Raw genomic sequence first — 24,609 nt, forward strand, 5'->3', positions numbered from 1 at the left:
AACAAATATTTGGCTCCTCCAAGACACATATAAGCTTATTCCTCAAAATATATGTACACATTTTTGAAAGTTAAAATGACAGGGGCAACCAGGTGGCACAGATCACGACCTCAGCCGAAATCAAGAGCTGGACATGTCACCAACTGAGTCACCCAGGTGCTCCTGAACTGTACACTTTAAGTGGGAATTATATGATATTTGAATTACATATCAATAAAGATACTTTTTGAAAAAGAGGAAAAAACAGGACTGCCTGGGTGGCTCAGTTAGTTAAGCGTCTGCCTTCAGCTCAGGTCATGATCTCAGGGCCCTGGGATTGAGCATGCCAGGTTTTTTGATCAGTAGGGAGCTTCACCCTTTACCTCTGCCCCTCCCCCTGCCTGTGCTCTCCTGCACTCCCTCTCCCACATAAGGAAAGTAATTTTTTAAAAGAGACAGAAAAAGGTACTGAGCTATATTTGGCCCACAGGCTGTAGTCTATGGATTCCTGATCTAAACAAAGTCCTCTGTACCTCACAACGTAGCAAACAGCATCTCCTCAATTTTCCGTATACTAAACAGTAAAGTGCCCTGTCCAATGAGGAAAACAGCACATCTTACCACTTTCTTAAGCCATCCTTCCCTTTTCCTTCTGCTGCTAATGTACTCCATTCCATCTGCCTGCCCCTTCCTGACCCACTCTGTTTCCAGACTACAAGACAAAAAAACCTCCTCAAATCTATACACAATGTGAATTCCTCAAAAACGAAATTTTAGGGTCTGAGTAGTTTACTGTACACCATCAGCCACGACTAGCAGTAGGGGAAAGAACTGCTACTCATGGAGTGATACAAGGCAATCTAATCAGGAGAGCACGCAAATCTAAACATCAAAATTTGACTTTTCCCTCCCTTCTCTTTTAGAAAACCTAATCCTTTAATTATACGCTATTTTTTTTATTAGAAGTAATGTCTTTCAATCACGAAAGGTCTAACACAAGGGAAAAAATAAACAAATTAAAGCAATAATTATCAGTCAAAAGGAAGGTCACATCAAACTTCTTAAAGGGAAGAAATCTTCATTCTTTTCCCAAAAGAAAGAATATATGAATATTCCTAGAGAAAAGTAGGGGAACTCAAAAAGGAAGACCATATGTAAGCACTAACATTAGTGAAGAGGAGAAAAGCGGGGAAGAAGAACCTGCATATTAGAAGAACTAATTAGAAGAACATATTAGAAGAACAAATCTGAACTGTGCAAAACACTGACACATTTTTTTATAAGCATGCTAGAATACATATAAATTCATAAAAGACAGTTTTTTAAGAATAAGACAAATATAAGAAAATCTGGTAAGTGTTGTCAAGGAAAGGAAGGGATAAGGGAAATATAACAGCAAGAAAACATTCCTGTCAATTTTAATGATCCAGGCATGTCCTACATACATCCGGCAGTGTGGTCTATAGTGACTCTGGAGATACTGACATGATAATGGCAGTAAATAACAGGTAAACATGCAATGAAGAGAGGCTTAAGTAAGAATAAAACAAAGCACTGCAAGTAAAGACTCACCCCAATTAGTGAGTTTTTGGCATTTCCAATTGTAGTCAGGGCACTGAGATCAAATATAACTACAAATTTTGCATTGTCTACATTGAATACGTGATTTTTAAAAGACTCATGTTTTATTTCAGAGCAGGCATCAGGAAGTTGTAGACTATGTAGCAGGTTGTTTAGGGCACAAGTCATTTCCCCCAAAATTAATTTATAGGCAGTCTCCAAAACAGGAATATTCTTCAGGCTGAGCACTGCTTGATAAACAGCATGGGCTACAGCAACAACCTTTAAAGAGAGAATTCAAGAAAGTGATAATTATATGGAAAATAGTATTACTAACTGCATAATGTGATAGTACAAATCAATTTTAAGAAAAATAAATTCATGGGGCGCCTGGGTGGCTGAGTGGGTTAAAGCCTCTGTCTTCAGCTCGGGTCATGATCCCAGGGTCCTGGGATCAAGCCCCACATCGGGCTCCCTGCTTGGCAAGGAGCCTGCTTCCTCCTCTCTCGGTCTGCCTCTCTGCCTACTTGTGATCTTTGTCTGTCAAATAAATAAATAATCTTTAAAAATTGGGGAAAAAGAAAAATAAATTCACTGTCCACAACACCAAAGACCTAAATTTTTTAAAAAAATCAACCTTAGGAAACCTACATGTGTAAATAAATTTATAAAAATCTTCAAAACTTTATTACAGAGTCCTCTAAATTAGAAGTTCTTAAAAGGTCATTTTTTTTTAAAGATTTTTTAAAATTTATTTTGACAGAGAGAGAGATCGCAAGTAGGCAGAGAGAGGGGGGAAGCAGACTCCCTGCTGAGCAGAGAGTCCCAATGTGGGGCTTGATCCCAGGACCCCGAGATCATGACCTAAGCCGAAGGCAGAGGCTTAACCCACTGAGCCACCCGGCTGCCCCAGGCCATTTTTAAAAAATGACTGGTATCAAAACACACATAAAAAAAGCAATTTATGGAACACCTAAGGGGCACAGTTGTCAAGCGTCTGCCTTCGGCTCAGGTCATGATCCTACAGTCCCAGGATCGAGTCCCAGGATTGAGCCCCACATCGGGCTCCATGCTCAGCAGGGAGCCTGCTTCTCCCTCTCCCTCTCCCCTTGCTCTCTCCCTTCCCTCTCTCACTCTGTGTGTCAAATAAATCAATAAAATCTTGAAGAAAAGAAAAGAAAGAATATTATAATTCGTTTTCTTCTGTCCACTTGGAAAGTCTATAGTGGTTCTGACTGGAAGTCAGATGAGAAGCTAATAATGAAATTTGTGATATACTATACTTCTGAATTTCTAACTTTTAAAATATAACTTATTTTATGAAATATTAATAAAACAAATTACAGAAATTAAGAAGAGTATATGGCACACTGGTATGACAATCAACAAATACTAATAAATCATTTAATCACTGTATTTTAAAACATTTATTTATCATTTCATTCCCACTTTATTTATGTAGCCTAGGAAGCAACTTGAGTAAACTCTTCAATGACTGAAGTTACCAAAAGTCCTTCTCAATGCAACACTTACCTCCTTTTCTTTATGATAACGCAAAAACAGTAGTTTAGATGATGGTATGAACAGTTTTTCTACAAATGATGATGGTAGTTTTGTATTTATCTGTTCAACGATCTAAAAAGAATAAAATAAAAAGAAGTGAGCTACCAAGACACAACAGGACACGGGAGAACTTTAAGTGAAGAAGCCCATCTGACGTGGCTACATACTAGGATTCCACCAATATGACCTTCTGGAAATGGCAAACTATGGAGACAGTAAAAATATCTATAGTTACCAAAGATTAAGGAGGAATGAACAGGTGGACCACAAGGGATTTTTAGGGCAGCAAAACTACTCTGTTTGATACCTCAATAATGAATATGCGGCACTATTCATTTGTCAAAACCCACAAAACGTACAATCCAGAGAATGAACCCTAGGTGAACTATGGACCTCAGTTAATAACATGTCAATATGGCTCATCAACTGTAATAAATGTACCACACTGAAGCAAGATGTTAATGAGGGAAACTGGGACACATGGGTGGCTCAGTCAGTTAAACGTCTGCCTTCAGTTCAGCTCATGATCCCAGGGTCCTGGGATCGAGTCCCCACATCGGGGTCCCTGCTCAGTGGGGAGCCTGCTTCTGCTTCTCCCTCTGCCTGCTGCTCCCCTCCTTGTGCTCATGCTCTCTCTCTCTCTCTGACAAATAAATAAATAAAATATTTTAAAAAAATAATAATGAGGGACACTATTGTGGGACAGGGTATGGGAACTCCGTACTTAAAGCTCAGTATTTGTGTAAACCTAAAAGCTGCTCTGAAAAATATCTATTAATTTAAAAAGTAATAGATCTAAACTGCATCTTAAGGCCTTAACATGATGACATTAAATGTCTAGATCCCTAAATAGGATACACGTATCATACTTAAACATGTGCATTTTTTTTTAATATTGTCAAAGAAAGGTATAACTTCAGCAGAAATGTTCAGCAGAACAGCACGTAGAATTTGCTTTAAAACAATCCAGTTAGGGATAGAGGCAGAGCAAGGAAGAGCTAGCGCGTCAGAGAGGTCTAGATGAAACCAGATGGACCATATGTTTCTAATTAGAGAAACAGTATTAAGTATACAGAGATTTATTATACTACTCTTATATACTTCAAAATGTTCATAATAAATGGTGGAAAGGAAGAATACTTATGGTTAAGAATAAAAACTATAAAACAAGTTTCATATGGAAAATAAAACACAACAAGGTCTTTCAAAATAGTTACTAAGTATCCATATAATATTTACCAGGAATACTAAGTAGTCTTATATGAAAGACAATGTTTCATTAAAAAAAGAAAAAAAAGGAATAAAGCTACACTGAGATCAAACACTAAAAATAAACAGATAACAGGGCAAAGGCAAACTAGATTATATAAATAAGACTAATACACTCTTTAAAAAAAAAATAACAACCAAGGCCTTCATTTCTTCCACACTAATTTAAATTTAAGGGCTTGAAAAAACAACATATTAATAAGCCACAAGAAAGAATTCACATACCAATGTGAGTAAATTCAAGACTGAGATGATATAATCTGTACCGCAAGTCTGGCAGTTCTCCAGCTGATCTAATCCATATGTAATGACCATGTCACAATGTATAGTCATGCTAGGATCCAAGCTGCCGAGCAAAACACCAACACACTCATTAGCAGCTGTCAACACAGCCTCAGAAAAAAACACTTGGTTTGCAGCCGTCACACATCTCATTACTCTGTATAGAACCTGCAAATGGGGAGAACAAGCAGCTTTTTAAAAAAATTCACAAGCTTCCACAGAGCAAGAAAATAGTTTTTATTTAATGCAGTTTCAACTAAAAATTAACTGCCTGCCTTGTCAGTAGTCTCTTAATATTCTATCTCTCAGTGGCTGAATAATAAGGGTATCTTTAGTAAAATATGCACAAATGATCTTGCTTAAAAAATTCTAGAGTACTCTTGTGACAGAAAATGGAATATGCCATCCTCTATATCCCTTAAACCCAATTCCTATCACCCTCCCTCCCCCACTTTGACAAAGTAACCAAATGGCTAACGCTCAGAATTTTTATATTCATGAAATACACAAGTACCTGGAACAGTAACATTAAACACAGGAATAACCTACCATGAGAATAATCTTCCTGCACTTGGGCTTATGATAATCAATCTATTTAAACTAAAGTATCCAAGTCACCTTAGCTTATGAAAGTTCATGTACTGATGGTCTCTTTGGAAAAGTTAAGTCTCATTCATAACATGTACCTATTAGAGGATTACGAAAATCATGTAATATCCAACCAAAACCCCTACCAAACTATAGTAGTCAATATTAATGCACTAAATTTCTAGTCAAAATTAGTTAAGAAAAAACAAAGGGATATAGTATATTTTTCTGTAATATTCAATAACCACTATATGTAGACATTAAATTTATAGGTTAAAAAGGCCTAAAAGACCTTCATACAAGAATACATTAAATATATAACTATCCTGGGAAATGGTTATTTTCTTTCCTTTTGTTTTACATCTGCGTTTGCTGCCTTTATTTCAACACTGACACAGTCACCAAACCACCAACTTTTAGAAAGGAATAAATAAAATGAAGATATTATATCATCTCCTTCAGGTTTAAAATATCAAACTGCTGGTTTTAATTATCCTCAAGATCTGACATTTCTGTTCAAATACACAATTAACCTACCAAAAATTACATATAAAATTAATATCCTATTTTATTTTGCAACATTTTCAACAGAAATAAGTAAAAGCTACACTCGTATCATAATAGTAAAATTTTAATCTTTTAATATTTTATGTCTGTATCACGCACGTCTCTCCCTTCTTATTCAAGCACCATCCAGTGACAGGTTCATTTCTCATGTCTATTACACGGAACCACTCACTGTTTTAACAGAGTACAGCTAATGTTTGCAGCTGCTGAAGTGTGGTAATCATGCTGCCTCTTGTGACTGATCTCAGACTACTATATATTTAAGTTCTTGTATCTTTATAATCTTGGATGTCACACTATCAAGTTGTTTCATCCTGTCATGCTCAGAAAAAATTACTCTTCCAGGCTTTCTCTACAGTGTGTTATTCTCAGTATGCTGAAAAACTAACCTCAGTAATTAAAAACAAGTACTATAAGATCTTTAAAGAAAGATTTTAAAAGAATATAAATAAAGAATAATGAATCTATAAAGGATCTCATGAGAAAAAATTTATGCATATTTTAAAATGGAGTGTAGCCTTTTTCTCACATAGGGGAGGGGACAGAAAAGGGCCAGGATGTAATAGGATTTCCTACTTTTCTGGCAATTTAAGAAAGTAACCACATATGTACATACGTACTGAACAAACGAGGGTTAGTCACACAGTTCACTCGGTAAAGAAAAGAAGCATTTACAATAGACAACAACTTTATTTTTGAATGGTACTTTAAACTCCTTAAGACACTTACATCTGTTACATATGCCTCAGTAATTGGAGGACCCCGAATTGGGCTGAAGCGCTCCCCAATGCTCCTCACTACAGTACTGAACACCCGGAGAAGCGCGGCCAGCTTTGGTAGCGACACTGATGGAGGAGGAACATCTTCATCCACTGACTCCCCAGAGGCCACATGGCTGAGGTCCTAGATGTGCAATCACAGCACTCTTATTTAAGGAGGACAATGTTCAAAACAAACAAACAAAAAAACTCCCAATTTTTAAGCGAATTAACTTTATCTTTACAAATAAAGGCATTTTAGCCTATAAGAAAAAGAAACATGAAGGGTGCCTGGGTGGCTCAACTTTTTGTTTAAGCGTCCAACTCTCAGTTTTGGCTCAAGTCATATGAGGTTGTGAGACTGAGTCCTGCATTGAGCTCTGTGCTGGGCATGGAGCCTACCTAAGATTCTTTCTCTCCCTCTACCTCTGCCCCCATCACCACAAAATAAAAGAAAAAAAAATAATGTTAAAGAAAGAAACGTGAATCTAAATGTAAAAGTAAATTATACTTCACTAATTAACAAATCTGTATTTAAATAAACCAAAAGTAATCTCACTAGACCAAACGTAATCTCAGGGGATGCCTGGGTGGCTCAGTCGTTAAGCGTCTGCCTTTGGTTCAAGTCACTATCCAGGGTCCTGAGATTGGGTCCCACATCAGGCTCCTTGTTCAGCGGGAAACCTGCTCCTCCCTCCACCTGCCACTCCCCCTGCTTGTGCATCCTCTCTCTCTCTCTCTCTGACAGATAAATACATAAAATCTTTAAAGAAAATAACTTCTCATACCAACTCAGAAAGGTAATGGGGGGGTAATAAATTCTAGTACATATGCTCTGATACAGAGAGATATAAATGAAGCCAGAAACTTTTGCCATTCCTAAACTGGTTTCTGCTAAAATCTTATTCCAGGTATTTTCTGAGCCACTCAATTCAATAATCCTTCCACACCAACATTATGCACACAAAGGGCAAATGGGGGAGGCAAGATATACTCAAAACACTAGCAAAAAAATGGGATACTAGAACCAACATATACCTACATATAACTAAGCACCAAAATAATAGAGAATTAGTTATATGTAGGTATATATGTTGGTTCTAGTATCCCGTTTTTTGCTAGTGTTTTGAGTAGATCTTATTTCCTTAACTAGATTTGTAAACCAGATTTTCTAATTTTTTTAACACTTGCCTTCCCCAGAAAAGTACTGAAAATAAGGTGAATTGATATTGTATGAAAGCCTCTAAAGACTTTCCTCTTACATATATTGGGGATCTTAGATCATGCTTTGGAGGAAAAGACTTGGCTCTAGCAAATTTTTGTGGCTGTACAAGTACAGTACGGTGACTTCATGGGTGCTGCTGAAGTCTCTGGTATTGGGTCTTAGCTTTCTTATCCCATTGGTCATGACTTAATCGGCCATGTCCTGTGAGAACCTCTTTGTGGTTCTTCTCTATTCAGACCTACCATGATTCTTGAGTGGTGTTTGAGGCTCCTATAACAATTTAACTTCATCCATGCTATTTCGAGTCTTTCAGTGAAAAGTGGGAGGAAAATTTTGTCTTCCATGTGTTTCTTTGCCTCCACACCTAGAATATCTTTTTTCACAGCCCATCTTTATAGCTGATCTACCTTGCTGAAGCTGCCCACTCTGGTTTGTAAAGACTCTCCCCCTTGGGGAGCTTCAGCAAGGTAGATCAGCTATAAAGATGGGGTAGCATGGTCCAAGATCCCCAATATATTTAACAGAAGTTTTTAGAAGCTTTTATACAATATCAATTCACCTTACCTTTAATACTCTCCTGATCAAATACTCTTCTTTATCAAAAAAGAAAAATGGTCAAATACTCTTCTGGTCAATACTCTTCTTTATCAAAAAATAAAAATGAACTTCAGAAAATGTCTTCAGAAGACTACTGGTGGGTGCCTGGGTGGCTCAGTTGGTTGGGCGACTGCCTTCGTTGGGGTCGTGATCCTGGAGTCCCAGGATTGAGTCCCACATCTGGCTCCCAGCTCCACAGGGAGTCTGCTTTTCCCTCTCACCTTATCCCCTCTCATGCTCTCTCTCTCAAATGGATAAATAAAATCTTTAAAAAAAAAAAAAAAAAGAAAAGAAAAGAAAAAGAAAAAGACGACGACGACTACTGGCTACCAGGAATATTTCAAGCTTTGCAAAATGAGACCTACTACTTTTCTTTCAGTCTTTCTGGTAATTCAGCTGGCAGCTTAAAAACAGTATCTAAAAAAGCTTTTTTAATGTTGCAATGGTTTTGTAATTTCTATTTAATGTCAAGCAGTCTGAATTATTTTAAAATAAATCCAGCACTGATGGGGCGCCTGGGTGGCTCATTCGGTTAAGTGTCTGCCTTTAGCTCAGGTCTTGATCTCAGGGTCTTGGGATCTAGCCCTACAACTGGCTCCTACTCAGTGAGGAGGCTGTTTCTCCCTCTTCTTTTGTTCCTCCCCACCCTTGTGTGCACACTCTCTCAAATAAAATCTTTAAAAAAATAAAATAATAAAAAATTAATTTACCACTGTTTTAACATTGTTTTGTTCTCAACTATATTTTAGGAAAATAACTTAACTTTCTACATACTCACCTCAGCATATGCCTCCATGTCCTCTAGAAACTGACCAAGAAGAGTGGTAGAAAATGCCAGATCAGCTACCCAAAATGGCTCCAAACTCTGCAACCACCCTAGGAATCACAAAAAATTCAAGTAAAAAGAAACAAAAAAATCTAAATTACAAATTATCTAAAAGCCTTGTTTTCAAAGTCTTTGGTTTTCAAGTTGTGTACCGTTAAACAATGCCATATTTCATAAAATTAGTATTGTTAACTAGTAAACATGCTGATCATGATTAACCAATGTCTCTTTTAATACTGGAAAAATGAACAGTCTCCAGAAATTAAAATGTGATTCTTAGTCCTTATTTTTCATTAGATTTAATATCCATATTGTCGGGGCGCCTGGGTGGCTCAGTGGGTTAAGCCGCTGCCTTCGGCTCAGGTCATGATCTCGGGGTCCTGGGATCGAGTCCCGCATCGGGCTCTCTCCTCAGCAGGGAGCCTGCTTCCTCCTCTCTCTCTCTGCCTGCCTCTCTGCCTACTTGTGATCTCTCTCTATCAAATAAATAAATAAAAATCTTAAAAAAATATATATATATCCATATTGTCAATATACACAAGGCTTAGACTAAAATAACACAATCCGCCATTAGCCTGGCTTTCTACTCCAGAACCCCAACTACCCACCAAAGGCATCCACTAATCTCCCCAATGGAAATGGGTCAGAACCACTCTCAGTGGAATATCCTATTTTCAGAAGTCCATTGCACCAATTAAGCTAAGAGAAACTATAGCACCTGAAACAAGCTGAAAATGTCCAAATGAGTCAGGGTAGTCATTCACTTAAATAAAAACAAATATTTTTAAATTTATCAATTACGAAGTTTCCCAAATTCATCCATTTGTTTTTTTAATAACCAGAAAAACGAGTCACAAATATCCAGGATCTTTCAATCTATACTTGAGTATTGCCAATGTAGTGTCTCCTGCCACCAGAACACACTACAATGACTCATGGATAAGTCCTTTTAATTTCTCAAAGGTGCAACGTTATAGTCTGTACTTACTCTCTCCTACCTACTTCAAAGTACAAAGTCTTCCTCTGAAAGGATAAATTCTGCTAACAAGTAATGTTCATTTATAATAACCAAATTATTGTGGTGCCTGAGTGGCTCAGTCAACTAAGCGTCTAACATCAGCTCAGGTCAGGTATCAAGGTCCTGGGATCAAGTCCCACACTGGACTCCTTGCTAGGTAGGAAGCCTGCTTCTCCCTCTATCTCCTGCTCCCCCTGCTGTGCTTACTCTCTCTGACAAAATAAATAAAATCTTTAAAAATTTAAAGAAAAAATACATAATAACCAAATTATTTCTGTGAAGAAATTATTTTTCTTGCATTATGAAAGAAACGGTATTAACAGCTGTACTTTGAAGAACCAGAGTTCCTTCCCACCACATTTAAATGCCTGGTATATGCTGAATAACTTACCAGACACCTGCTGTGTGAGCGACGGTTTCTGAGTATGATCTATATGCCATCCAACTAATATATCAACTGTATCCTGGATGGAGACAAAGAGAATTGTTTTAAGGTCTAACTGCTACTTCTCCTGTGACCACTTCGGATTAAGAAATCCTAGAAAAAGCATCTGTGTAGTACCTATGTGACATTATACAAACTTAGAAAGGGAAAGGGCAGGGCAAGAGAATGGAACTTTAAGACCTCGAGAAAATGTTTTTTCTTTAAATATTTTAAGGTATTAATGTCAGAAAGTACAGATGGTATTTACAAAAACATATTAATGCACCATTCTTCTTGGACCCTCAAGCATCACTGATTATACTCCAAGAAGCAGAAACTGTTTTCTTTCTGATTTAAAAAGGTCCTTAGACACAAACCCAATCCTTCACCCCATCATCTGAACAGAGGGAGTCAGAGAACTCACCCTAAAATTAGTGCTGAAAATATGAGGATAACATCGAGCCACCAAAAGAATGCACTTAACACATTTGCAAAGTAATTCTGGTGTATCCACATTTTCAAGAATAGACTGTAGGCTGGTCATTACAAGCTGAAAAATAAAAAAAAGTTATAAACCATGAATATTCAACAAAACAGGAAGAAAACAAGCATGTTGGGTTCATATCAAAAAGTGACATATCTTCAGCTCAGGTAATGACCCCAAGTCCGTGTTGGGCTCCTGGCTCTGCGGGGAATCTGCTTTACCCTCTGCCCCTCACCCCTTTCATGCAGAGCATGTGCTCTCTCAAATAAGATCTTTTTTGGAAAAGTGACTTTATCTAAAATTGATTATGATACTAAAGAAAAGAAAAGTCTTACAGTTTCAGCTCAAAAATAAGTTGAAAACATTTCATTCCACCATAAATAGGCTGAAAATAAAGACTGTGTCCTCTTATTTAAAGTCCCTTAATATTATTCCTAAGTAATGTCTGTTGACATTATTCCTAAGTGCTCTCTTTAATACCACAGACTTGATTAAATTTCAAGAACAGAAATTAAGATGTGCTTGGAAAACTTTCCTTTAAGGTGTGACAATTACTTTCCAATTCAAAATTTATAGCAAATTTTATACAATTTATACTTTAGGATATTAGTATTTGTTTCAAATCTGAATGATTTAAAGAAGATAGGCATGGCCCGACTGCGTGAGTTAACAGACATGCAGGCTCATGTTACCACTATATATAGATCTATTTTTTAAACAAATACATGGCATGCCATTGATAGAATATTTTGCAGCTGTTAGAAACCATTTTTTCCTAAAAAGTAAAGCTCTTCTTTACAAAAGAATGAGGTTATAACTATAGAAAAAGTGCTAGAACTGGAAAAGCATCTAATATTTTGCATAGCCAATGTGATAAATCTATACAGGTACAGGATACGAACGGGAGCCAAAGTCACTGAGTGAAATAGAACTAAAAAATAGGGTATTCAGAAGGTCTCAAGGTATCATGCCCAGATCACTAACTACAAAAGGAGAAAAATAAGCCTCCACAATGGAAAGATTCTGGTGGTCATCACCTCAATCAGGTGATCAAACTCTTCATCCCTAACAGGAAGACAAACTGAAGTTATGTGCCTGCTAGTGTGATGCTACAAAATAAAGAACCCAGGAAGTATTTGTGACCAAAAGGTTTAAAATCAGGAAAGAGCAATCAGATAAACTCATAAAATAGAACACTGCACAAATAGGAGGGACAAAAAAGATGTGAATTGTTCTAATTAACGGTGATTAAAGAGGTAGAGCGCTAAACAACACACAAGTCTGATGGAACCCTGGGTCAGGTAAGACAAAAGCTGTACAAGATATCTTAAGGGCAGAAGTTTGAATATGGATTGTATTATGTAATAAAATTAATTTTCTTAGGTATGATAATAATTGTACTGTTATATAAGAGCCTTATTTTTAGGGGATGAGTGTTCAGGCACTATAGGGTGAACTGTCATGACGTGTAATTTATTTGCAAATGGTTCAACAAAAAAGTACACATGCCTATGTGTGCAGAAATAAAACAAGTGTAGAAAATGTTAATAAGTGATGGGGGTGCGTGGTGGCTCAGTCAGTTAAGCCTCTGCCTTCGGCTCCAGTCATGGTCCCAAGGGTCCTGGGGTTGAACCCTGCATCTGGCTCCCTGCTCAGTCGGAGTCTGTTTCTCCCTCTAACCCTCCTCCCTCTTATGCTCTCTCACTCATTACCTCTCTCAAATAAATACATTAAAAAAAAAAAAAAACTTAAAAAGAGGTTAATAAGTGATAAATCTAAATAAAAGATAATATGGGTATTTATTATACTGGTCTACCTATTTTCCTCTGGATTTGAAAATTTTCAAAATAAATATTTGAAGAAATGTTCAAAATATAAAAACTATGTGCAGAATAAGCCCAATATGGTGTTATGATATTTAGTTACAATTTTTCTGAATCTTTCCTAAAATTTCTCAAATAACCTCTATAATCAAAGAAAAATGGATTTTTAAAAACCTAACTGTAAAAAACACAACAAACTGACTATAACTATTATTTAAAGTGACTTAAGCAAAATAAAGCATATGATGAATTGTTAAGAGCACATATAAATGAAAGACATCTGGGGCGCCTGAGTGGCTCAGTCAGTTAGGCATCTGACTTTAGCTCAGGTCATGATCCCAGAGTCCTGGGAGAGAGCCCCGTATCGGGCTCCCTGCTCGGCAGGAAGCCTGCTTTCCCTCTCTTAGTCCCCGTGCTTGTGTTCCTTCTCTCGCTATGTCTCTTTCTGTAAAATAAACAAATAAAATCTTTTAAAAAAATTGAGAAGGATCTTTTAATATACTTACACACAAAACTGAAATAAAGCTAAGGAGGGCTGGTTTTCATTTATACAAAATTATTTTATATCACCTAGAATAAGAATTTTCGACATATTACTAAACCTTAAAAGGCCTAGAATGAGTGGTATTGTTCAGTTTTTGTCTCCCTCAGAAAAGTCAAGTCCCCTCATATCCAGCTGTCCTCACCAACTCCCCACTTCCAAATGTGCAAATGATTCTAGTACTAAGCAAATTCAAAGGACAGCTCCAAAAATCCAAAAGACAAGAAAAAATCTAACTTATTTTAAACCTACCTTTAATTTGTATCCTTTAACTCAAACTCAGAAAGAGAAATGTTAATTATATCATATTTACTATCAGTAGATAAGTCCTATACTAAGTTCTGTTTCTCCAAGTTCCTCTTCAAAAACATTGCTAGAAAATTGTTAGGGACAATTTTCTTTCCAAATGCATCAATTTTCCCCCTCATTCTCACCTGCATTACAGATGAAAAGGCTTTCTTCTCTCCTACAGTCTCCAATGCTTTGTAGGTGGCACATAAGTAGAGAAGTTTAACTTCATCTTTTGCAGATGAGCTAAATTTGCTAAAAATCCATTTGAAGATCTTCTCAGCCTCATAGCTCAAAGAAGCACAAAGAAGGCCAAGACAGCAAGCACCCTCCTGTCTCAACTCCTGAAGCAATTTGCTACTGTGTTTATTTCAAAGCAAACAAAACAAAACATACAAAAGATTTAAGCTTTCAAAGATGACAAGAATGACACATTTTACAAAAGAATGTCTTCAACGATTTTAAGTTTTCTATTCGAACTACATAAAAGATTGAAATTTTATCTTTAAATATGCTCTCTACTTTCTCTATCCCACAGTGCCCAAAAGTACTTCTGTTAGACATTAGATTTTCTTTTACGGAATCAATTATTCACAAACAGTAAAGAAAGGCCCAGAAATACTAAAAATCAGGCTTCACATTCCATCTCAAGCTTACAGTAAATAATCCACAGAAAAAGGCAGCAACAAGGATCAGATAAAACACACTACAAATACTACATACAATGTAATGTTCAGTAGGTAAGGACTATAAAACAAAAAATGGTACTAGTTAAAGCACAACAAACTTAACAGGATAACAGTACTGATTTAAGTATATTAATAACGAACTATATAAAATGAGACCATCAAAAAGCAGTAAGTTTCGTGACCTGCTGAGATGAGTTTTTGGTGCTTTCCAACACTGCAATTCTTTAGGAATCCCCATACGAAGAACAGACTGCACACCTTTGTGGAGAACCCCAGTAGCCTCGTAGAGCAGGTGGTGTGAATCCACTGTTGCCCAAAGAAGGAAGCTCCCTTTCACCTCTATTCTCTAAGCAGTTTCAAAGTTCTCTAGTTTACAAAAGTTAATTGCATTCATTCATGCCTGCATTAAGAGTTTATGGCATTCCACAGGTCAATGCTCAATTACTCAGTCATGTTGACAAATTAGAAAGAAAAAAAAAAAAAGGCATTTCCTTTCAAGTGGAATCCATCTGTATTCAACGGCAATTAACATATGAATACTTTAACATAGATAAAGATGGCACAGAACCCAGCAAAATATTAAGTAGATATTCATAATTAAAGCCACTAATGGGTTTATCTTCTTGTGCATTTTTAAATAATTTCTAAAAATATATTTTAAAGTCTTAAAATTGCCCATTGGTTACTTACCTTTCATTAAGCACATCATGTACAGCAGCCAAGATATTATCCAATTGTTTAACTAGTACCTTAAAAAAAAGTATAAAAAACTTCAAATTCCTATACTTGCAATAATACTCTACACTTTCTTACTCGTGTTCCCCTCCCAATTCTAATCAAACAGCACACCTTCCTTTTCTTATTATTCCCAGTCCACAATTATCGTGAATCAGTGTTACAAGTTTCCGTTCAGATTCTAAAAGTTTCTCCATCCTATGCACTGCCATGATCATCAGTGGAAAAAAAAAAAAAAAAAACTCAAAAAGCCAGTTTTATTTATTACTCTGAAATACACTACGTGGACTGAAAGATGAAGAGGTGAAGAGATACGTAACAAAACATGATAAAATGTTAACGACAGAATTTAGATGGCAGACATATATTCAATTATCAATTTAGATTCAAAATTTTTTCAAAAATTTCATTTGCTATATATTTGAACTTTTTCATAATAAAATAGGGGGGAGACAGAAAAGCTGCCTTGAACCAAGTATTATTTGAGTCATACAATTCTCATTAATTTTTTTCCTGCTCTATATCAAGTTCTTAATTTCACGTTAGAATTACTCAGAGTGGAGAGAAATTTGTAACTGCTCCTGAACTTTTTTCTTTAAAGGATTTTTCTATTTATTTAGCCCTGGCCACCAGACCATACCTACTCATGAACAAAATACACACACTGCAATCCCAATTTCACATATGAAAAACAAAGACACAGTCTGTCCCGGCATACAGAAAATAAAAACTGAGGACAACAGAATAAATATATTAAAGGTTAAAAGCACTTAATTGTAAAAGACACCAGTGTGGATCCACCAATGGCGGGTAAACTACACTCATGGTCATCAAGTTCTCAATCATTGTAACACAGGCCAAATTAACCTAGAATAAGGAATTCCTGTCATATTTCCTGAGAAGCAAAGCTTTCCCTGTCTCTCCAGATAGCATTATCTACTTTATTATGGAAAAAACATAAGTAATCAACATTTCCATACTGTACTTACCAGCTTGTTTTCTGGTTGCTGAATAAATTCTTTCAACTGCTTCACAGTAGCCAGTCTTCGGTCTCTGTCGTCTTCCCGGGTGATCCTCCGAAGAAGATTCGACAGTCGAGACTCATCAGAATAAGACATCGATCGCTCTTTGAAAATAAACATGTATAAACACAGAAGCTTTATAGCCCAAATATTTTTTTTAAAGAATTTATTTATTTATTTGACAGACAGAGATCACAAGCAGGCAGAGAGGCAGGCAGAGAGAGAGAGGAGGAAGCAGGCTCCCTGCTGAGCAGAGAACCCGATGCGGGACTCGATCCCAGGACCCCGGGATCATGACCCAAGCCGAAGGCAGTGGCCCAACCCACCGAGCCACCCAGGCGCCCCTATAGCCCAAATATTTAAAAGTACATCAAAAATCACAGACCACTGAACAGTAAAACTTCAAATGAATGCAGGTCCCATCACACTTTTTTGTCACTATAAACCAAATTCCAGCAGACTCCTGCTACACAGAAAGCAGACCCTGAAAAAGATAAACCTAAGCAAATGCTCATTCCAGGGGACCAGGTAAGAGTTAAGAAAGGCTTAGAAATTACTTTCTTCAGATTTGTTCCAAAATCTTTTCAACATTCAGGTAAAGACCAGAAGTACCGGTAAGAGAAGTCTACAGGTTAGGGATAAAGTCTCAACCAGGCAGAAAGAGGCTGTATGTTTCTATTTCTCACTTGGTATCCAATGGAGGGAAGTCTCTTGTTCACATTAGCATTACTTTCCCAAAACAAAGTTTCTGTGAACTGCAAATCAGTTCAATTCAATTCAAATCAGTTCAATTTATTGAACATTCAGTTCAAAAATGTCTAATTACCACCAGCCATGTGCAAGGCATGATGCCACTAGAAAAGTGGCAAACCAGACTGTTCTGCCCTTTATTTTTTAATGACAAGAACTAGCAACAATGCTGAAACAACTGCCAATAAAAATACATTTAAGTACTAAATTTTTCTTTTTATATTTTCAGCTGTGCTATGTAATGATTAACCAATGTACAGTAAAAACCAACCACATTAAAGAGTCTTGATAGTTTCATGTCTCCCTAAGCCATAGAAAAACTTAATAATAAAAGGAATTACAACATCTGAGAGAAGGAAAATGATTCTTTTTTTAATCCCTAGCCCACTGAATAATTCTGAAAACATGGATACTGAAAATGTCATTAGGTTACAAGCCAGGAAATCTATGCTATATTTACAATTCTTTTACTAGCAAACTACTTAATTCTGATCCTCAGAGGAGAAAGAACTGGACATTATCTTTGGACTCACTTTCTAGCTTCTATCGTACCAAAATCAAGGGCTTCAAATACTTAAGAAACAGCACAGCGGGGCACCTGGGTGGCTCAGTCGTTAAACATCTGCCTTCAGCTCAGGGCATGATCCCAGGGTCCTGAGATCAAACCCGTGTGTTGGGCTCCCAGCAACACAGGAGGCCTGCTTCTCCCTCTCTCACTTGCCCTGCTTATCTCCCCTCTCTTGCTGTGTCTCTCTCTATATATATATTAAATAAATAAATAAAACCTTAAAAAAAAACAAAAAACAGCCTTTAACTAGTGGATCCACCTCTGAGAATTTATCCAAAAAAAATTCATTTTTTAAAAGCCATATGCAAAAAAAAGCACCTATATGCACAAAAATATTCACCAAGATACACACAATGCACACATATACATACACACCCTCATGAAAGCAAATGGTCATAAAGCAAACATATCCAAAGAGTGACTACATCCAACAAAGTAAATAAATCAGAAATCCTGATTTCATGCTTAGCTTTACCAACAAAATAAATTTTTCTTTTAGAAAACTAATGATCACTACCTCTAATCCCCTGACATTCAAGGCACTTTACCTATACAGTTAGGCTGTGTGATAAGGCAGAAAGTGATTATCAGCCTCTTTAACTTTAGAAAAACATCTACATCATTTATACTGAAATCCCCAACAGACCCGGAGTCCAAGGACTTTGCTGCAGGAAGAGCCCACCACACACTAGACATTCATTACCCACTATGATCAGGAAAACTGTTTCTTTCAACTTATCTGGTCTTCAAATCTTACTTTAAGAGAATTCTCTAGAAAGTGTACTCTTAAAAAGTATTAAAACCTTTCCTGTGAGAATTTAGTCTAAGAAACAGTTTACAGGAGAAAGAATGTGAACAATGATCATCTGTACATGTTTTTCAACTCGAAGTAAACAAGCCAACTCATGTGTGCAAAAGCATTAGTAAGAAATACGGTGTCCAGGAAAAAGGGGATACAGGTGTTTGTAGAGCAATACAAATACAGAGGCATTTGTGACTGGCTCCCAGTTTGCCCAATCTTACCCTGTGATTTCCTCATGTCTTTGATGGCTAACGCACGACTGCCATGCTGAATACTGGTGAACTCAGGGCTGGTCACATTGTTAACCCTCAGCTCTTGCCCCAACGACTTCCGACCATAAGTATTTTCCCCAGATCCTCCATTGACACTGTAGCCACCTAAAAACAGCAACATTTACCTTACTTTAATAGGGCTCTTTGCGTTACTCAATCAATTTCTGACAGTTCAGGACCATACTACCCACATACAGCCTTTCTTCTATACTTCCATTGTGCTACCTGCTTTGAAATCATCTTGTTTTCATTTTGTTCATCCGCAGAAGATAAAAGAAATGTAATTGCACTTTAAAAACTTTTAGAAGTCTAGAGGAGTAGTCAGGAGACTACTTTGCCTTTGTGATATTTTGGGTAACAAGGAAACTGCCTATGTATATTATAATGTATGAAAATTTTAAAATTTTTTTAATGAAGGGAGTAAACTTAAGAAGTTTCAAAAACAGCACTGTACTTAAATATTTATATTTTAAGCATATTAAAAGAAAGAGAGAAATAGGGGAGAAAAAGAGAGGGAAAGAGGAAGCAAGGGAAAAGCTGGTATGTTAAAAAACCACCCAAAAAACAGGCCTCTAACAATAAAGGAAGCATATATACCCTTTTCGTCATTCTGTATGTCAGTGTGGACTCTGGTATCATCGTGCCTTTGCCGAGACACCACAGCTGAATTTGAAGGTTGCAGTCCATAAGAAGAAGACCCACCCCGATCTCTGGATGAAGAATATTTTAAAGTATCTGGGTCGGCTGATGCACTATCAGTTCTGCAAAGAAAGAAGAATATAAGATTAACTTTAAACAAATATTTTCATAGCCCAAATCATAAATCTTTTGTTCAAGCCTCTCCTACCACTCTAATTTTTAAATCATTACTATTAATAAATAAGCACTCCAATAGAAGTCTTTCAAGAGGGAAGGGATTGTCAGTGAATGCAGAAATGCCAGGTTTTTAGCCCTTTCTATTCTACAGACCCATTAAGATATATGGATAACTACCAGGATAAGAGTGACCAGCTCATCCTTCTGTGTTCAAGAGTTAATAATTTTAGCAATGGAAATTCTATGTCCATGAACCTCCCCCCGCCCCCGACTTTCAGTCCAAGGTAAACCAAGACATTTGATCACCCTGGTCCAGGATTCTCTTCACATGATTTGATAAAAGGAATCACTCTTCCTCAGCTCTCCTTCCAGGAGAGGTTGGTCAATGGAAAAATTACAGTATTCCCAGTCATAAAAATAAAAAGCACTGGCAACACCCAAGGGAGGGGCCATGTGGCAGATTCTCTCTCTCTCACCTGAATTCCTAATTTTGGGGGGATTATCTGGTGGGAAAGGAAATTATAGAATGATCTGAAAGCAAACTTGATAGGATATAAAAACACATTAGTTAGAAAGTAAGATTATTTTAATGTATTGGAGACTTCACTGAAGATTCCTTAACTACAGAGACTATCAAAATTATAAAAAGTGAGAAAAATAAAAATAAAGTATCAGGAATCCAATAAAGCTGATTTGAAGGTTGCAGTCCATCATCTATTTAAAAGTCAAGTACTGTGAAGAATAAGCCCTGATACTAAGCCATTAACAAACAAGTGGTACAGCCCCAGGGTAAAACTAGTCCTTATCCTTATCTAAGGATCAGTTCTATGCCTCATTAGGACAACCAGGAGCTAAGTTTCATAATTATTCATGAGACTTATTTTTCCCATCATCAAACATAAAGCATCAAGAAATAAGACAACACTATATGAAAAATAACATATGAAAAATACCAAGAGAAAAGCTTCTCTACTGTTGATACTACTACTGAGAGGAACAACTTTCTGGAAAAAATCACTTTTATGGTATGTACTAAAAAGAAGGTTCAAAAGGTTCTGAACCCACAATTATTTGGGAAACTTGAGGACACTGGCAAAAGCAGAAACAAGCCTATTCCTCAATCCTTGTGATTCCTTCCTCTTATAAAAAATGACTTCAGTGTTTGTTTATATATTTCAATTTATCATTTTTTCTTTGCCTCCACTCACAAAAATTCTGAACCATGAAACTTTGCATAAGCTCGGTCAGAGAACCTGGTCTATACTTACTGAACCCACTGTTAATACAGAAAGCAAACAAGAGATCCAGTTAAACTTGGATAAGTGGCACAAATCTAAATTATTCCTAAAGGCTCTCAACTGCAAACGTGGTAAAATTCCATGATCCTAGCATATGAAAATACCTAAGGCTTCATAATAGAGCCTCTTCTTCAAACATCTAGGCTTCACTTGTCAAGAAAGCTCAGTATTTCCAATAGGTGAAAAAATATAACTTTTGGAATTTCAAAAAAAAAAAAAGGTATGAGAACTTTTTTCTAAGCATACTGAATCTATAACCATTTAAGTACCATTAACACTAAATGGAGCATGACAGCTTTTTACAAAAATGAATGTAACAGCACCTCCCATGTTTCTAAAAATAGCACATTAAATGTGCACCTACAATAAACCATAACATACCATAAATTTCTGGACAGAAAATGAAAAATAAAGAAGGGCTTAAGAGCTTCTCTGACAGATTCTGAACTTGTCTATCTGTATGACACCTAACTGAACCTGGGTAAGTAAGCTGCTAGCAAATGAATGCATACAAGATAACGAAAATCTACCAGTATCTGAATGTCTGAATTTCCTGCTTAAATTATGTTTATTTATCACATATACTACTCTTACTACTAAGAGTTAAGTATAAAAATCATTTTTTTGGTGACATAGCTGTAAACATAAGGCAGCAGAGAATATGGGTTAAAAAAAGATTTGGCTCAAATCCTAGCTCCAACACAGAAAAGTTAAGTGGGATTTTGTACAAGGTAATCTCCAAGCCTCAGTTGTTTCTTGCGTAAAATGGGGAGAATACCTATCTCACCTGTAAAGTTGTTGTGAGGCTTAAATCAGATACTAAATTCTTAAGAAATACTTAGCTTACAGGGTATGCTCAAAGTTACGAAGACCCTGGGGCACACATGGGTGGTGCAGTCGATTAAGTGCCTGATTTGGTTTCAGCTCGGGTCACATTTTCAGAGTTCTGAGATCAAGTCCTACATCAGGCTCTACACTGAGCAGACAGTATTCTTAAGATTCCCTCTCCCTCTGCCCCTCCTCTCAAATAAACAAACAAATCTTAAAAAAAAAAAGTTATTAATACCATAATACTAAACTGAAGATTTCCAGTCTAACAGACAAATAATATATATGCAGCTCAAGAGCATAGGAATACAACCAAAACAAGTTTTCATACCCAATATGGTTTTAAGTTCTTCAGTGAAGAAATTAAGCAATCTCCTACCAACAAATCCATTTCTATCTACAATAGCATTTGATTTCAAACTAAACTGGAAAAAAAGAAAAAAAGAATGGGAACAACTTCCCAATTTATTAGAAATACAGGTTTTTAAATCCCATGACTTATGAACACCAAGTGTTTCCCCCCACTCAGAGTTTGGGTTTTCAGAAATGTAACAACAACAAAATCACTAGGGTTAAAACTAGTCTCAGAACTGTCTAAAACTCACCAGTTGCCACATTCTTTTAAAACAAACTAATCAAAACATTTCCAACCAGTATTCAAGTTATAGGTAGTCTGAACCCAAAAGCACAAAATGGTTCCGCATTTATATGAAATCTTGATTTTTTTTTAAATATCAAGACTGCTAAAGTCTCAAAAAAAGTCAGTACCAGGCTGTTAGCACCACCACCACCCAGTCCAAGAAATAGAAAACTGTTAATGAACGGAAATGAGCACTTAAAATGAAGCAATCAAAGGCACAAAAAACAGATTTGAATTCAAAGAGGCAGGTATAAATGTTAAGCCAGTTATAAGGGCTGAAAAAGCTATCATCTGCCAGAATTAGTGTCTGTTTAGTGATAAGAAAAAAATGTATCTGTTAAAACTAAGAATCATACTAGCAAGGATCAAAAATACCTCCACAGCCCCTTTAATATTCTAAAAATATTATGGAGAGAGAGAGAAAAAAAAGAAATGCATAAATTTCCCCCAAATGATTAAAGTGAAGTTAAAGCCTGATGTACATGCCACATGAGAGGTAAGTTTCTAAAGCTCATACCTCAAAAATCGCATACTGTATAATATGGAGCCTTTGTGATGTTTTGCATCAAGTCAATCTGTAAGACAGTAGTTACAATATTAGTGAAGACAGTGGGTTAAAACATTTGTTGTTCAAACATGAAGCAAATATCATTCATGGGTTAGGTGCTTTTAGTCGTACTATGGCCCTCTAGGGTTCGTATGTTGAAGCAAAAATTGAGATGGAAAGCCACTCTGTGCCTCTGAAGATAGAGAGGCTTAAGGTGGCAACCAAAAAACTTTTTAGTACATAAGAGAATTTAAATGTTAACTGTAACATACAAATCACATGCAAATATAGTCACCGCTCATTTAGTTACCTATTCTCATTGTACTGAAAATGTAATAAATCTGAGAGGCCATTTAATTTGAATGACCCAAATCCTCAGACCTCACATCGACAATCCACCATGTGCTAGGGGATACAGTATCTCCTGGCTACATGTGGTCTCATCCAGTTCATGTAAGCACTAAAAGGCAACCACCCCCCCCACAAAAAAAAGCACCACTCTGCAAGTATTAAGTTAGGGAATTCCCTATGAGGAAGCATTTCCATAAAGCACCCCAAAATGACTTGATGCAAACAGCACACTTAGTGGTGCCACTGGAATAAGCATCATATTGCTTCAAGTTGCTTTTAACTAGGCTTATTAAGGGATTTTTGCTCTGACAGTGAGATCTAATTGGTTATGAATATCAACCAGGAAATGAGATTTGCACTTAAGCCAATGAGGTGGGAATGCATTTATTCTCTAAAGCAATGGTGCGCAAAAATAAGTCTCTGTCATAAAGTAGCTGTAGAATATGCTGTGAGTTTTTCATTACTAACAGTTAATACCACTTGAAAAAGATTTATCTTGAAGAAATAAATTCAAGGTCATCCCTATGATGCCTGTTACTCACCTGGATTCATATACGCTTTCATGAGGAATAGAAGAAAAGGTGAAACTATGCTCTAAAATATGAATCTATGGCTAAAAAATTCATTCAGGAGGCTCATGGACTTCATTATTCAAAACTCTTCCCACAAGAGAAAATTAAGTTCAAATTTATTAAAACAGAACTGAACCACCATGCCAAAATTATGAGTTTACCTCAGTTTTGCAACACTGAAATATTAACTTAACATAATTTCTTGATGAAACTTCCTTAGCTACTTAAGTGTATATAATATCAAATCTTAATGATTCATGGGTTCTTTGTTACCAATTTTCAATCACTAATCAAACTCAACTAAACAGCAATGTAGACTCAAAATATTAAAATACATTTAATTATGTTTGTAAAACTGTAAATAATTTCATCAACACCAAAGGAGGTCTGTCTGGCCTTTACCCTTGGGTTCTGGAAGGTAATCTCTGAAGTCCTAGAACATGACACTAATAAAAGTGTCCTTATTCATCTGGGGGTTTTGGGCCACACCAGAACATGTAACAATGTGATTTATGAGGGTGACGGGGCTCTGAGTCCCAAGGGCCAATTCAACCTCCAAAAGGGCTGGAAACTAACTTCACGCATATAGGCTGTCAGTCATGTAGTCCCAATGAAAAACCCTAAACACCAATGCTGGGGCAAGCTTCCATGCTTGATAATACTCCATACGTACTGTGTAGCACACATCAACACCAGAAGAGTAATACTGTGTTCATAACTTCACAAGGAAAGGACAATTGGAAGCTCCACATTCGAAACTTTCCTGGACTCTTGCTATACATGGGCTTTTAAGAGTAGCTGATTTCAATCTGACTTTTAGCTGTAATAAGCTGTAACCATGAGTAGAACAGTTTTCAATGAGTTCAGCAAGTCATTCTGGTGACTTATCCAACCTAAAAGTATCCTTGGGGACCCCTAAACTTGGAA

General features: G+C 36.6%; 1 protein-coding gene across 2 annotated transcripts in view; it reads right to left on the reverse strand.

Annotated features, from left to right (window-relative positions):
* SMG1 (SMG1 nonsense mediated mRNA decay associated PI3K related kinase) overlaps window positions 1–24,609 on the reverse strand; it is a 108,771-nt gene that overhangs the window by 57,083 nt on the left and 27,079 nt on the right. The window contains exons 2-14 of one of the 2 annotated variants that reach the window (XM_044234246.1): window positions 22,730–22,787; window positions 19,228–19,391; window positions 18,580–18,735; window positions 16,206–16,342; window positions 15,172–15,230; window positions 13,939–14,152; window positions 11,081–11,206; window positions 10,624–10,696; window positions 9,167–9,264; window positions 6,538–6,711; window positions 4,597–4,821; window positions 3,073–3,174; window positions 1,552–1,821 (exon numbers count right to left, since the gene is read on the reverse strand). In XM_044234246.1, coding sequence (XP_044090181.1) covers window positions 1,552–1,821; window positions 3,073–3,174; window positions 4,597–4,821; window positions 6,538–6,711; window positions 9,167–9,264; window positions 10,624–10,696; window positions 11,081–11,206; window positions 13,939–14,152; window positions 15,172–15,230; window positions 16,206–16,342; window positions 18,580–18,735; window positions 19,228–19,391; window positions 22,730–22,743 — 1,812 coding nt within the window. In that variant the 5' untranslated portion in view covers window positions 22,744–22,787. The remainder of the gene's footprint in view (window positions 1–1,551; window positions 1,822–3,072; window positions 3,175–4,596; window positions 4,822–6,537; window positions 6,712–9,166; window positions 9,265–10,623; window positions 10,697–11,080; window positions 11,207–13,938; window positions 14,153–15,171; window positions 15,231–16,205; window positions 16,343–18,579; window positions 18,736–19,227; window positions 19,392–22,729; window positions 22,788–24,609) is intronic. The other variant, XM_044234245.1, reaches the window with a different exon arrangement.

Source organism: Neovison vison, chromosome 14 (genome assembly GCF_020171115.1).
Source record: "Neovison vison isolate M4711 chromosome 14, ASM_NN_V1, whole genome shotgun sequence".
Classification (NCBI taxonomy): Eukaryota; Metazoa; Chordata; class Mammalia; order Carnivora; family Mustelidae; genus Neogale; species Neogale vison.